Source organism: Sphaeramia orbicularis, chromosome 1, assembly GCF_902148855.1.
Source record: "Sphaeramia orbicularis chromosome 1, fSphaOr1.1, whole genome shotgun sequence".
Taxonomy (NCBI): Eukaryota; Metazoa; Chordata; class Actinopteri; order Kurtiformes; family Apogonidae; genus Sphaeramia; species Sphaeramia orbicularis.
The window spans coordinates 17193038-17206886 of record NC_043957.1 but is presented as its reverse complement, the minus strand read 5'-3'; the positions used below and the strand labels follow the sequence as shown (position 1 = coordinate 17206886).

Below are 13849 nucleotides of genomic sequence, written 5' to 3'. Positions count from 1 at the left end.
CTAAGTAGTGGGGTTGACCACTGAAAGGACTGCATTTATTACTTTGAAAAGTTAAATTTTGGAGGGAAAGGTTGGTGTTAGCTTGGATGGGCTATTTAGGCTACGTGAGAGATGCTAACTTTACAAGTTCATTCATTCTGTAATTGTACTGTACTCATAAGAAGATGGACAATTTACAATTATTAAGTTTTACTATTATAGCACTGAGGTACAAGCAGAAAACAGTGGTTAGCTGCAAAACAATGTGTGCCTGCCAAGCTCTACTCTGATAACACACACACACACAATACGACATTAACCAGCAGACAGCATAGCAGCTAACTTAGCATGTTAGCACAGATCCCAAACTCATTAAAAACTCAACATTAGCAAACTCAAAATGCAATAGAATTTTTATAGGATGAGTCGGATCTTACAAACGCCAAGTGACAGAAGTTTTGCTTCCTTTAACTCATGAATAATAACTTTAATGAACATTTATTTATCAGAGCTCAGCTCTACAGCAACTCTCCTCTTAATTAGCACATTACCTCCGCTGACAAGCTTAACCAAACACCACCAGGTTCAGCAAAACAACTAAAATAAAACCTACTGATAACAACAACGGTACTGACATTACCTTATCGTAAAAACTCTATAATTTGTGAGTATTAAGTGGTTAAATACACTGGTCTACAATTTTTTAGAAATGACTTGCTTCAGAGATTAAATGTGCTAAATGTTACATATTTTAATAAGATTAATTAGAAAATAAATGACAAAAGTGCCGGTTTGCTGATGTTTCAAGGTATATGATTAAGTGTTATTACACATATATATTGGTTTATGTACATTTATATAATAGTTTTATAAATCTTCCACTAAATAGAACCTGTAAAGTGAATGTATTCTAATGTGCAGACAGTGTTTTGAAGTAGATCTTGTAGCTCTGAGACAAATATTCGTTTTGAGTCAAACCCATTCTCTCGTTAATTCTTGAATTTCACATTTTGACCCAAGGCTGTATCTTGGAAAGTTCAGCCAACCAGCATTTTTGACTTGATTTTTCTTTATCAGTGACTCTCATGTGGTAAAATTTCATTACTTTTATTCTGGAAGCATTTTCCTTGTAGACCAGTGATATTAACATGTGTCCAAGTCAAGCTAGCAAACTATAGGGCTACAGCTGAAAATCGAACGTAACAGTTGTTTAAGATATGAATTTGTACAAACCCTAACCCAAATCAAAGGAAACGGAATTTACTAATAAAGGAAATACATTTGATAATTTGAAAGACGATGATATCTTATTAACTTACTGCTGGAGTTGCTAAATGAGCTGCAATAGAAATGAATGTGTTCTGACAGTGTTACACTCAATGTTTGGAACTATTGGCCCCTCCATGACTCGGAAGTAGGTGCATATTTCATTGACAGCGGGAGTCTGTGAAAGTGTTGCTACTCTAATATATATCAAGGATTCTGGGATTGTACTCACAGAGAAGGAGGGACAAATGACAGTTGAGTTTGATAGACATATCACCATTCAATCATTTCGATGGGCCGGTTAAAATGATTGGATGGCATTTTTTCAATCCTGTCCGTTCCACAGGTCACTACAAATTTAAATTTTTGTAACAGAGCATTTAATTAATTGGTTGCAATCGGGGTGTGAAGGGGATTTTAAACAATATAGTAAAAAAAATTCTCCAGGAAAACATCTCCTACCCTACCTTTAAGATGTTAAGAAAGGCTGTGTTTTGTGGATTTAGCAATTGAAGGGCTCTGTGCATCTTTTACTGGTGTCTCCAAATAGGTTGTGTTATTGAAAACACATTTCCATTTCTGTGTCTTGTCCCACATCCCACAAACTGAGACACACAATAGAATATTACAGTGAGGCCCTGTCTAAATGTGTTGTATATTTAACCAGCGTTTGAGAAAAACATCAAAAAGAAAGTATGAAATTATGTATGTTTGCCTGGTTAGCCTTGTATTAGTAGAAGTAGGGTTCGATTTAACTGTCTGCCTCAATGGAAAGACTGAAACAATAATTTATAGTCTTCAGCTCCTTCTCTTTGATGATTAATTCATCATTACCTAAATGAGATGTCAAATAAATCAACTTGCTGGTTTATTTGAAAGTCAGTGTTAAGTGGGTTTTCAAAGGTTGTTGGGTAGATGTGATATTTCATACGCTGACAGACTACCTGAGCTACGGATTGAGACATTTTATCTGTACGCGAACTTGTCATTCATTCATGTTTAGTTTCTTGTGGTCATGCCTTCACTGGAACACTTTGGTCTGATTTAATACGACGGCGAATATTATTGTTATTATTGTGTTGGTTTTATTATTATGTTTTTGTCAAGTCGTGACGTTAGACACAGAAGCTGCAAGAATAAAAGATAAAGGACACAGCTGAAAGAGATCCAAGACCTTCACTAACAGACAGACAGTTGGACAAAAAGACAGACAGATGAATGACAGATAAAAAGACAGACAGGTGAACAGACAGATAAAAAGACAGACGGGAAAGAATACAGACAAACATACAAACAGACAGATGAATGGACAGATAAGAAGACAGGCAAAAAGGCAGACAGGACAGAATACAGACAAACATACAAACAGACAGACAGAGAGACAGACAGATGAATGGACAGATAAAAAAGACAGACAGGTTGACCAGACAGATAAAAAGACAGACAGGAAAGAATACAGACAAACATACAAACGGATAGACAGAGATGAATGGACTGATAAAAAGACAGACAGGCAAAAAGGCAGACAGGACAGAATACAGACAAAACATACAAACAGACAGACATACAAACAGACAGAGAGATGGACAAACGCACAAACAGAAAGACAGACAGGTGAATGGACAGATAGAAAGCCAGACAAGAAAGAATACAGACAGACATACAAACAAGTAGACAGACAGATAAACAGACATGAAGACAGGCAGACAGACAGACAGATGAATGGACAGATAAAAAGACAGACAGACATGAAGGCAGACAGAGAGACACACAGATGAATGGACAGATAAAAAGACAGACAGACAGACATGAAGGCAGACAGCAAGACAGACAGATGAATGGACAGATAAAAAGGCAGACAGACAGACAGACAGACATGCAGACAGATAGATGAATGGACAGATAAAAAGACAAACAGACAGACAGACATGAAGGGAGACAGAGAGACAGACAGATGGATGGAAAGATAAAAAGACAGACAGACAAATAAACAGACATGAAGACATGCAGACAGACAGACAGACAGACAAATGGACAAATAAAAAGACAGACAGACACACAGACATGAAGGCAGACAGCGAGACAGACAGATGAATGGACAGATAAAAAGACAGACAAACAGACAGACAGACATGCAGACAGATGGACAGACAGACAGATAATGGACAGATAAAAACACAGACAGACAAACAGACATGAAGACAGACAGATAAACAGACATGAAGACAGACAGACAGACAACAGACAGCTAAACAGACAGATGAATGGACAGATAAAAAAACAGACATACAAACAGGTAGACAGACAGATAAACAGACATGAAGACAGACAGACAGGTAGACAGACACATATACAGACATGACTGGCAGACAAACATGCGGGCAGAAAGGCAGGCAGACAGACAGACAGATGAATGGCCAGATAAACAGACAGACAGACAGACAGACAGACATACAAACAGGTAGACAGACAGATATACAGACATGAGGACTGGCAGACAGACTCAAGCAGACAGAGAAACATGCAGGCAGACAGACACAGACAGACATGCAGGCAGGCAGACAGACACAGACAGGCAGACAGACATGCAGGCAGGCAGACAGACACATGCAGGCAGGCAGACAGGCGGACCTGCTCCACAGCCCAGTGTGAGTTAGTCTGCGTTACCATGGGAACGAGCCGTCTCCGTGTTTGCACCCATAACTTCACAAACAGGTAAGAAAGAGTTGAACTTCCTATAGTTAGAGTTAGCTACTGAAAAAATCACGTCGGGGCTCAAATTAATCCGATGAACCGCTTTGTTATTCTATTAGTGACGTTCGAAGAGTCGGCTGAAACATCCGAACTGTGTCAGATAAAACCATTTTATGAAGTAAGTTAAGGTTAAAGTCTAGCTAGCCTCAGCTAACTAACGATAGTTAGCAAACGTCATGTTTAACCCTAGCTAGTTAGCGACATACGTGACGTTAACAGATCATTTTAAACTCAGAAAATGACCTTATTCATACTTCAGCAACTTACAAAGTGGGTGTGACAGAATAAACCTTTAGACAAACGGTGACAAAGATCCAGTTCTCTGTTTGTTTTGACTATTTATGTTAATGTAGCGTCAAGAATTGATTTGTCTCAGTGTCCTGACTCTGACACTGTGATTTAATACTCTACTATTGTTTATTTAAAGAGGATGCACTATTTAAATGCAAATAGCTGGCAGGTCTTCTATTTGACTTTGCTATTTAATAATGCGTTGTAATTATTTTTAACTTCTAGTCCATAAGCTCCATGTGCCTAAGAGTTAAACATGTAATTCTGTACCTTCATCAGTCATCATCGTCATCATCATCATCATCATCATCCAGATTCTAGAAGCAGTTATCTTCTCTTTCTGCCATTGTACATTTCTGTCTATATAGTTTTAAGTAAGAGTCCAATTGTTGGAGCAGCATGAAATGAAAGGATGATACCACATGTTACAGATGGACTTATTTGTTTATTTTTCAGAAACTTCAGTAAAAGTCCTAATGTAGACCCTCAGGTATGAGTTTGTGTTGTTTAAACGGGCTGGTGGTGTTCATAGAGAGACCAGCAGCATGTTTCCTGCCCTCCCCGAAGAAGGATCATTCAATAAAACTTCTCAGACTTGTGACAAAAATATTGCAAGGCCAGGGGTCAAGTCTGGGGCTCCGGGGACTTTCCCACCTCTGTCCCCAGAGCCTCTGTCTTCCTCAGCAGCTTCAGCGTCCAGGCCCCCGTTCAGGCAGACCTCACTCCGACACAGAATCCCCCCTGACAGCCCTCTGTCAGTGGTGGAACTGCCTCGACTCATATCCCAAGTAGGGCCTCACAAAACCATAACTGAATCAAAATGGAAAGAAGGACCTCGACTGATGGCCTCAGCATTAGGCGCTGACATTCCTGTCAGAGCCGCACGTAGGTAAGTGGACTGATTCCAAATGATGTATCAAATGGTTAATTTGGAGTTTTATTTATCAGCATAACATTTGTCACACAGATTCTTAAAGGTGTAAATACTTGAGTTATATTCCAATTATACTCTTTGTTGTGTTGTCTTTTTTTATTGTTTCAGTTTCACAGAGAAAGATGAATCAACTAAACAAGACAAGTCTGAAAGGATAACAAAAGGAACTGATGAGACAGCAAATGAAACACATGAAGATCCTCTCACTAGCACAGATTTGGTTCAGATGTTTAACATGAATACAGACCGGGGAGAACTGGATTTTTATTATCTGAAAGAAGTGGACACTGACTCCTACAGGTATTTCACTTACACTTTCAGAACATTGGGTTGCAGTCACATTAAAAGGATCATATTTTGATAAACCCATTTTTATTAGTCTTTGGTACATTTATTTGTGTATATGGACCCTAATAGTTCTAAAAGTTGGAATTTGAACCCTCCAGGTGCTGCAAAGCTATCTTTATATTCATTCCAACCAAAATTGAGTGGATTTCTACAACCCATTTCAATTCCTTCTTAATTTGTTACGTCTATAACTAGTCAAGTACGATATTTGCACATATAAGGTCAAGACTTCCAATGAACATTTCTCCGAGTACACCATAATTGTCAGCAGCAGTGGTTGTAGTCCATTTTGAAAATATGACCAAATTTGAGCTGATTACCTAAAATGTTCAGTTGTGAGTTGAGTGGGACAGAGCAGCACAGCCAACAAGTTGGAGGGGATGGGATGTGAAGTGGCTCATGTGCATTTAAAGGGCCAGCGTTCAAGACGACCTTACTGGTGTCATTACTCAGAAATAAGGTTGAAGATGGACCTGTGGAGTTGAATTAATAAGAATTCAGACCCTAGCAGAGCATTTATAGTTTATATAGACCACAGGGAAATTATTTAAAATGCATAATTCCATTTAGAAATAGCAAATTATCTCCCCTTTAAAAGACAACTGAAAGATTTCATCTGGACTTTGGAAAAGACAACACATGCAGGCTATAAATATCGGAGACCGTGTGAAAATGTGATGTTATTGCTAATGTTGGAATTGAATTTTTTAAAAGGGAATACAGGCTAACAATCTCACACTAATATTCCTGTGCCTCTTGTTACCTCCGCCAAGGAGGTTATGTTTTTGCCAGGGTTTGTTTGTTTGTTTGTCTGTTTGTCTGTCCGTTAGTATGCAACATAACTCAAAAAGTTATGGACAGATTTTGATGAAATTTTCAGGGTTTGTTGGAAATGGGATAAGGAAGAAATGATAAAATTTTGGTGGTGATCAGGGGTGGGGGGGCCCACAGGGGGGCCCATTTCCAACAAACCGTGAAAATTTCTTCAAAATCTGTCCATAACTTTTTGAGTTATGTTGCACACTAACGGACAGACAAACAGACAAACAAACAAACCCTGGCAAAAACATAACCTCCTTGGCGTGGGGGGGCCCACGGGGGGGGCACTGATCAGCCTTGGCGGAGGTCTGTACTCTCCGAGTGCTTTTCTAGTATTAGTACTGTGTTTGACGTACAAATCTACAAATATACATCTTGTCTTTTCAAAGTCTATTCAATTAAAAACATCTGACATTTAACCTAAAAATAGATGTCCTCAAGTTTTAATTGATATATTTCCCTTCTGTGTGCTCCTTTTTGCTTCAGGCCATATGACTTGCGAGTAGTCAGCTCCAGTGAAGCTGGTTCCGAACACTTTGTCTTCTACCCTCATGCTGTGTTACATGTGACTCAGACTGGTTATGGAGGGATGGTCACTTTGGCAGAATGGTACAGAGAGTCAGTGTTGTGGGAAACTTTACACAACATTGCATTTTTCAGATGCTTTACACTGAGGAAAGCATTCACTCAGTAAGTATATACAGTTTATCAAGTTGGGGTCGCTAATAAAGAAAAATTCAGTCCAAATGCTGGTTGGTTGTAGTTACTGAGATACAGTCTTGGGTCAGAATGTGAAACTGTGAGAATTAATGAGAGAATGGGTTTTAGTCATAAGGAACATTAGTCTCAGAACAAAACCCTGTCTGCACTTTACAGGTTCTTTATACTCGAACATTTATAAATCTGTTGTATAAATGGATATAAACCAGTATATATGTGGAATAACACTTTATAATTTACACTGAAAACGTCAGCTAACCAGCACTTTGGTCATTTGTTTTCCAATTCATCTTATTAAAGTGTGTAAGATTTAGCACATTTAATCTCTGAGACAGATCATTTATAAAAAAACTGTAAAACAGTATAATTGTAATTCATCTGTAGTTGGGCAGTAAGTAATTTTTTTTCACATATCTGTTGGTTTTTGGTTCTAACTTTAGTGAATATTGTCTTAAAATGTTCCTCACTAATATAAAATCAATTCCAAAGCATCTGAATGACACTAATTGATTAAAGTAGTTAAAAAATGGGACAAATGCCAAAACTGCAAAACTTTTTTTTGTGTACTTAGTATTGTTCAAATATAATTAAGTGTTATTGATATTGCACATTTACAACATATATATATTGAAGAAAGGTTTTTAATTATGTTTTGAGGTCATGCAGAAGAACAAAAAAGATTATCATCCTTGATACTATGTTTTTGTCCATATTGCTGAGCCTTTTATGTGGACAACACTTAGGCTATGTTCAGACAGCAGGTCTTAATGCACAATTCAGATTTTTTTTGGTGAAATTCGATTTTTTTGTGTGCTCGTTCATATTACACATTAAATGTGACTTCTACCAGTTTTGAGTATGAACTGAATGTGACCGTGAAGTGACCTGCATGCGCAAAAGAGGTCCTTATGTAATACATAACCACGTAGCCACGCACTGTGTTTATGAACAAAGGTATGTTTTTTCTGCTGCTTCTCCTCCTGGGATGCAGAATTGTGACATTTATCGCATTTCAATGAAGTAAAGGTCAGATGAATGCGACCTGGCCGTTCAGACGGAAGACGCATTGTAAAATATCAGATATGTATCGGATTTAGGACCACATATGAAAGTGGCTTGGGTTGGATTTGAAAAAATCTGATTTGTCCTGTTCAAACTGTTTTTCAATAGATCAGATACTGGTCACTTATGGGCAAAAAAATCAGATTTGGGCCACATTGGCCTCAGTCTGAACGTAGCCTTAGTTTAGTTATAGGGTACATGAAAGCTAAATTACAGTTGTTATTGAATTTTTGGCAGTGTCATTTCTTTCATTTCTTTCAGTGTCATTTCCACTGTTAAATGAATACAAGCTTGTTCATGATATGATACTTTTTTTCCTTCACTATTTGTGCTTTGGTTTTTTTTCTTTTTGTGTTTTCTGTGACAGGTGGCATCAAAATGTTCGCAGGATCTCTTTTCAACGTAAGGGTCAGTGTCTTCAGGATACGCTGCTTCTTGCTGTACCTCAGTTTAGAAAAGGCCTTTTGTTTTTCATTAGGTGAGTCATGCCATCACCTCCCTCTTTACTCATAGGTGAAGTCATATGAGTAACATCCACTTGCAGCTTGCTTGTATTTCATTTGGCAGTGGAGTTTGCATCTAAACATCTCACAAATTGTAACTGACAATTCAGGAAATCTGAGAATGAAAATGTAACTTAATACATATTTCCATCTGCTGTATTATCTATTTATTGAAGGTCAGTCCAGTGTGTAAGATTTATGGAAGCTCGACGATGATTAGGTCGATCAAACCCCAAACTCACATGAAAACAGAAGGCTTTGTCAATAAATTTTGGCAGTGGTGGCACAGCTCAGGTTAACATGGTTTATATACAGTGAAATGTTGTAGTAATAGTACAATAATTACTCGTCTAAGCAATAATAAGTTTTAACATTTTGAGTAGTTTCATGCACTGGTTTGTTTACAGTCTAACACAGCATATTGTTGCAGGAATATAATGTAATTTTATACAGATGTTTTCTCTAAGTTTTGGTATAAATGCTTTGTAACTTTAGAACATCTTGCCAGGTATTCACAAGTTCAGTAGTTTTTTAGTATCAGTGGACAAAAAAAGCTTTATTACCTTCCAGTGTGTTGCTATTCAAGTGGTCTGAGAGGACACAGGACTTGCACCTTGTCCTTCCCCATGTTTTCCGGTTTTCAAAAATCTATTTATTGAGACTGGCATTTAATGAGGGATTTAAAGAGGATGAATAAATAATTGACAACTAGAATTACTGATGGCTGAACAGATTCCATCAGAAGCTGGCTGGACATGATTGTAAGACGCAGACTAGCGCAGCAGAACGACATCAGGTCACCTTTATATTTTGTCTGTTAATTTGGATGGAGAGAAGAGAGCTGCAGAAGGACACTGTCTTTTCATATTTGTCCATATTCAGATTTTGACTTCTGCAGCTTTAACATGCATAAAACCAGAAAGCTGACCAACTGATAGGCCCTGAACTATTGTGAAGGTGCTATGTCCAGCGCCATCATCATCATCTTTGATGACATAATCGTCTTTGTCATCGTCTTTGGTAGCAATTTCTTCAAACATGTTCTCTGATGAAACTACTGGCCAGATTTATTTAAAATTTTTCATGTAGTTTCCTTGGGACAATGTCTACAAAATTTGTTCGCAGTTTTGAGAAACTTTGATTTTTTTTTTTGATTTTTTAATTTTTCACAAATTTTTGAAATATTAAAAATTTTCCTTTACTTATAATGGTCCATCTTTTGATGGCTTATACCATGGAAGTGGTTAGAGATATCAATATAGTTACTATTGAGCACCGGTAGGAAGTCGTATATGGACTTTAGTTTGGGTCCATGACCTATTACCACATTTCCGCTACATGGCACCAGCTCGACTCGACTCTACTTGACTTGGCCTTTTTGCGTTTCCATTATGTAAAAGAACCTGGAATCTGGTACCTTTGTACTACTTTTTCAGTACTTGCTCGGCCGAGGTTCCAAAACAGGTGAAGAGATACTACAATGTGACGTGTAAATGTTGCTGACCACTGATTGGTCAGAGTTGTCTCTGCATCATTGTGTCATCAAAGTGTGAAATGCCACTTAAAAAAAAACTGATTCAGAATTTGCACTTAATGTAGCGGTAGGCTAATCCATGATGGCTGTCCGCAAAAGGACACCGTGGTCGATCGAGGAGGTTCAGACATTTCTATCCTTGGTGGCTGATGAAAAGATTCAGCGGGAGCTTGACGTGGCAACACGCAACGAGTGAGTTTATCAGCAACTCTTTGAGGAGACGTAATGAAAGATACGTGCCGTGTTGCTATGATGATCAGGTACTCTAAAATTGTTAGTATCCTGTAATGGAAACATTCTCCAGGAATAGTACCTGATGAGTGACCTTGATGCGTCAAACTCAAGATCACCAATGTCTAGATTTCAACAATCATCTTCTCCAAAACTGCTGGTTGGATTCATTTCAAATTTTATACGTAGCTTCCTTGGGTCAGTGTTTGGAAAGTTTGTTCATAATGTTAAAAAAAAGTTTGATTCTGGAATTTTTGATTAATTTTTGCATCATTACAAATTTGACTTTACTTATAATGGTCCATATTTTGATGGTTTATAACATGGAAATGGTTACAGATATCAGTATAGTTACTACTGATCACTGATAGGAAGTCATATATAGACTTTGATTTGATTAGTTGAGTTCTCCTCCAGTGAAAGTGCCACCCACTTCTACAGGGAGATTGATCTCTTGCATCAAGACCACAGGACTGTAACATAGCGGCAGAACCTGACAACCTCACAAATTCAATTTGTTATTGATTCTTGATAGAACGTGCTGGTGAACTACAGGGCTATTGGTCCTATTTTTCTTAGGTGTAACCAATAAGTAAAGTTTGTAAAGTTTTCAGCTTCTATTAGCTAAGTAAACTTTGGATCTAACCTTTAATTTGTGCTGCAAATATTCTTATTGCTCGAGCATTAAATATGTGGGTAATGCTGTATCATCTGCAGTGTCATTGAAGAACTGAAAGGGACTCACTGGCTGCCTCAGGAGGAGTCTAAAACCTACACACTATTGGAATTCAAGGACATACTTCAAGCAAAGAAGCAAGAGTGTCAGCATCTATTGGAAAAGTTATCTCAATGTCGCACTGTTGTCCTGCATATGGTATCTATTTCCCTTTATTTCAGTTTGTGAGCATGAGATCTGTTTTCTGTGCATCATCATTTTTATTCAAACACTGTGGGGATGCTTGTGTGTTCTCAGGTAAAAGAGGACTGCTACAAATCATACCATGAACTCCAGTGTCATATTGAATATGCTGAAAAGCCAAACCGATGCTATGAATCCATTCATCTCCACATGGCTCACCAGCAGGAGTTGAAGAGAGACTTAACTCAGGCTGAAAACACCCTGGGAAAACTGGGCTCCTTTGCAGGTCTTATTGATCAAATGGTGATACAGAGTCTTGCTACCTTGATTCACCAAGATGCCATTAATTTCCTCAACAGTGTTTTAAAGGTAACAGAACAGTATTTACTTGTAGCTGCCAGAGGGGGGTAGAAGTGCATACATTCTGTAGACCTACATATACTACTCTCTGGTAAAAGTAGGATAGATTTACCTTCTATAATGCTGTAACAATAATGAGTAGGTGTATGAAGGACATTTTTACTAATGAACTGAACCTCACACCTCAAACCATTCTGATGTAATAAAAAAAAAAAACTTCATTCTAAGTAAGGCTGCAACAACTAGGCAGTTAGCTGACAAAGAGTCAATGGCAAAATCATTCGACAACTAAGTTAGTAGTCAAGGGGTCATTAGTGACATCATACATTTTTGTTTAAGAAAAAATATTTATTTTATGGCTGATTGCAGCTCTCGAGTATTTAGTTACTTGTATAATAAACTTTGTTAGGCACTGTAGGCTAATTGTTGTGCACAAAAATCACTTTTAATGGAAAAAAGGATTTTATTGCTGCTTGCAATATTTGTTGAATATCAAATTGAATATTTGTTCAACAAACTTTGTTAAAGGAAAGGAAAAGTATTCTATTGCTGCAATAAATATAAAGAAGTCGATGACTTGTTGACTATTGAAATAGTCATTAGTTGCAGCCCTAATAGTAAAGAATGTGAACTTTCTCCAAACTTCAGTTTACTTTCTGTTTATTATTTCCTTTGACGTTCTTCTTGTCTTGAAAATAAGAATGAATGAGAACTGAGATTGCATCATTTATTTTCAACAAAAGGAACAAAATTAGGTACTAAATCACAATATCAGAGATTACAGTGGATCATTTATTTATTTAATTAAAGGCACAGTGCATATTCATGTCAATGTAAATATGCCAGAATTAGCCAAAGGCTACTTTCCATCCGCAGTCCCTGGCAGGTCAGAAAAAAATAACATTTACATAGTAATAACATTAACATTTTCATAGCATTTTATCTTTTTATATCTTTACATCTTGTCATGTGTTGTGTGTTTGTCTTGTTGAATTTGTCATTTATGATGTGGATGTACACAAGGATCACATTTTCTCCATCCCGTCCGTTTAGGTTGGAGTCAGTATTGATGTTATGAAGGAACACAATGATGCAATGGCAACATTAACTGATACATCCCTTTAATTGCATTAAAACTGCAGTAACAAGCCTGTTCTGAAAATGCAAGTAGAGAGTACAGACAAGTAAAATGCTGTCAGAAAAATAAATACTCCAATTACAGATATATGAAAAAAAATATTTGTACTTTTTTTTTAACTGTCCACCGATTGTTAAGAGCTTTATCTGTGTTTTCCTTGTTTGTCTTTGGCTGTTTATTACTATTACTTCACAGAGGGAAATGTCTCAGCAGCGTTGTCTCTTCCAAACTGAGCTGATTTTCAGTGCTGATGATCAGTTGACAGTTGATCCACCACTACATTTCTTCCAAAACTTTCTGAGTGACATAATACTGACTGCTAAGGACTCAATCATTCAGGTGACACATGCATATTTATTATTACCCTGCCCCCCAAAGGGGAGGCAAGTGGTATTGTTTTTGGTTCAGTTTGTTTCTTTGTTTCTTTGGTGGTTAACGCTCTAGCAGCAAAACTAGTGGTTGAAATAATACCAAATTGGGTTTATAGATTGCCAGTGACCCAGAATACATGTAATTACATTTTGGGAAAAGTAGGTCAAAGTTCAAATTTCTTACGAATTTTTAAAATCTTTTTTTTCCCTCCCATGTACTTATAATGGGCAAAATTTCAAACATCTATAAAAACATCACTTTTGTTTAAATTTACTTCAAACTTGGCACTTATATAGAGGCAACTGATATGCTGACATCAGCACACGCATAAACATGATGACATCAGCTGGATCGATGCCAAAATAAGCTACAGTATGTGCGAGGGGCAGGGTTTGTTGTGCTTGGCCCCACTTGCTTTTAATATAAATATTTTGTAAAAGTTGAGAAAATTAGATATTTCAGTAGTGGGAAAATTGTTTCTTATCCAGTCTTATGACATGTTTATTCTTTGATAGATGTGTGACACCTGTGGTTTTTTCCTGGAAATCCCCATGAAGAACCCTGTTGCATCTCAAGACATCAGTTACATCAAACATCATACAGGTTTGGCCTTTATTGTTAGAATTCATGGCAGCAAACAAGAAAAGGAATGTGGATGTGCTTGGATATGCATATGTAC

General features: G+C 37.3%; 1 protein-coding gene across 1 annotated transcript in view; it reads left to right on the top strand.

Annotated features, from left to right (window-relative positions):
• Positions 1-5402: 5402 nt before the first annotated feature.
• dnhd1 (dynein heavy chain domain 1) overlaps positions 5403-13849 on the top strand; it is a 62243-nt gene continuing 53796 nt past the window's right edge. Inside the window, exons 1-7 of the mRNA XM_030124785.1 lie at positions 5403-5524; positions 6878-7081; positions 8541-8651; positions 11159-11315; positions 11415-11669; positions 12994-13137; positions 13686-13773. Coding sequence (XP_029980645.1) covers positions 5460-5524; positions 6878-7081; positions 8541-8651; positions 11159-11315; positions 11415-11669; positions 12994-13137; positions 13686-13773 — 1024 coding nt within the window. The 5' untranslated portion in view covers positions 5403-5459. The remainder of the gene's footprint in view (positions 5525-6877; positions 7082-8540; positions 8652-11158; positions 11316-11414; positions 11670-12993; positions 13138-13685; positions 13774-13849) is intronic.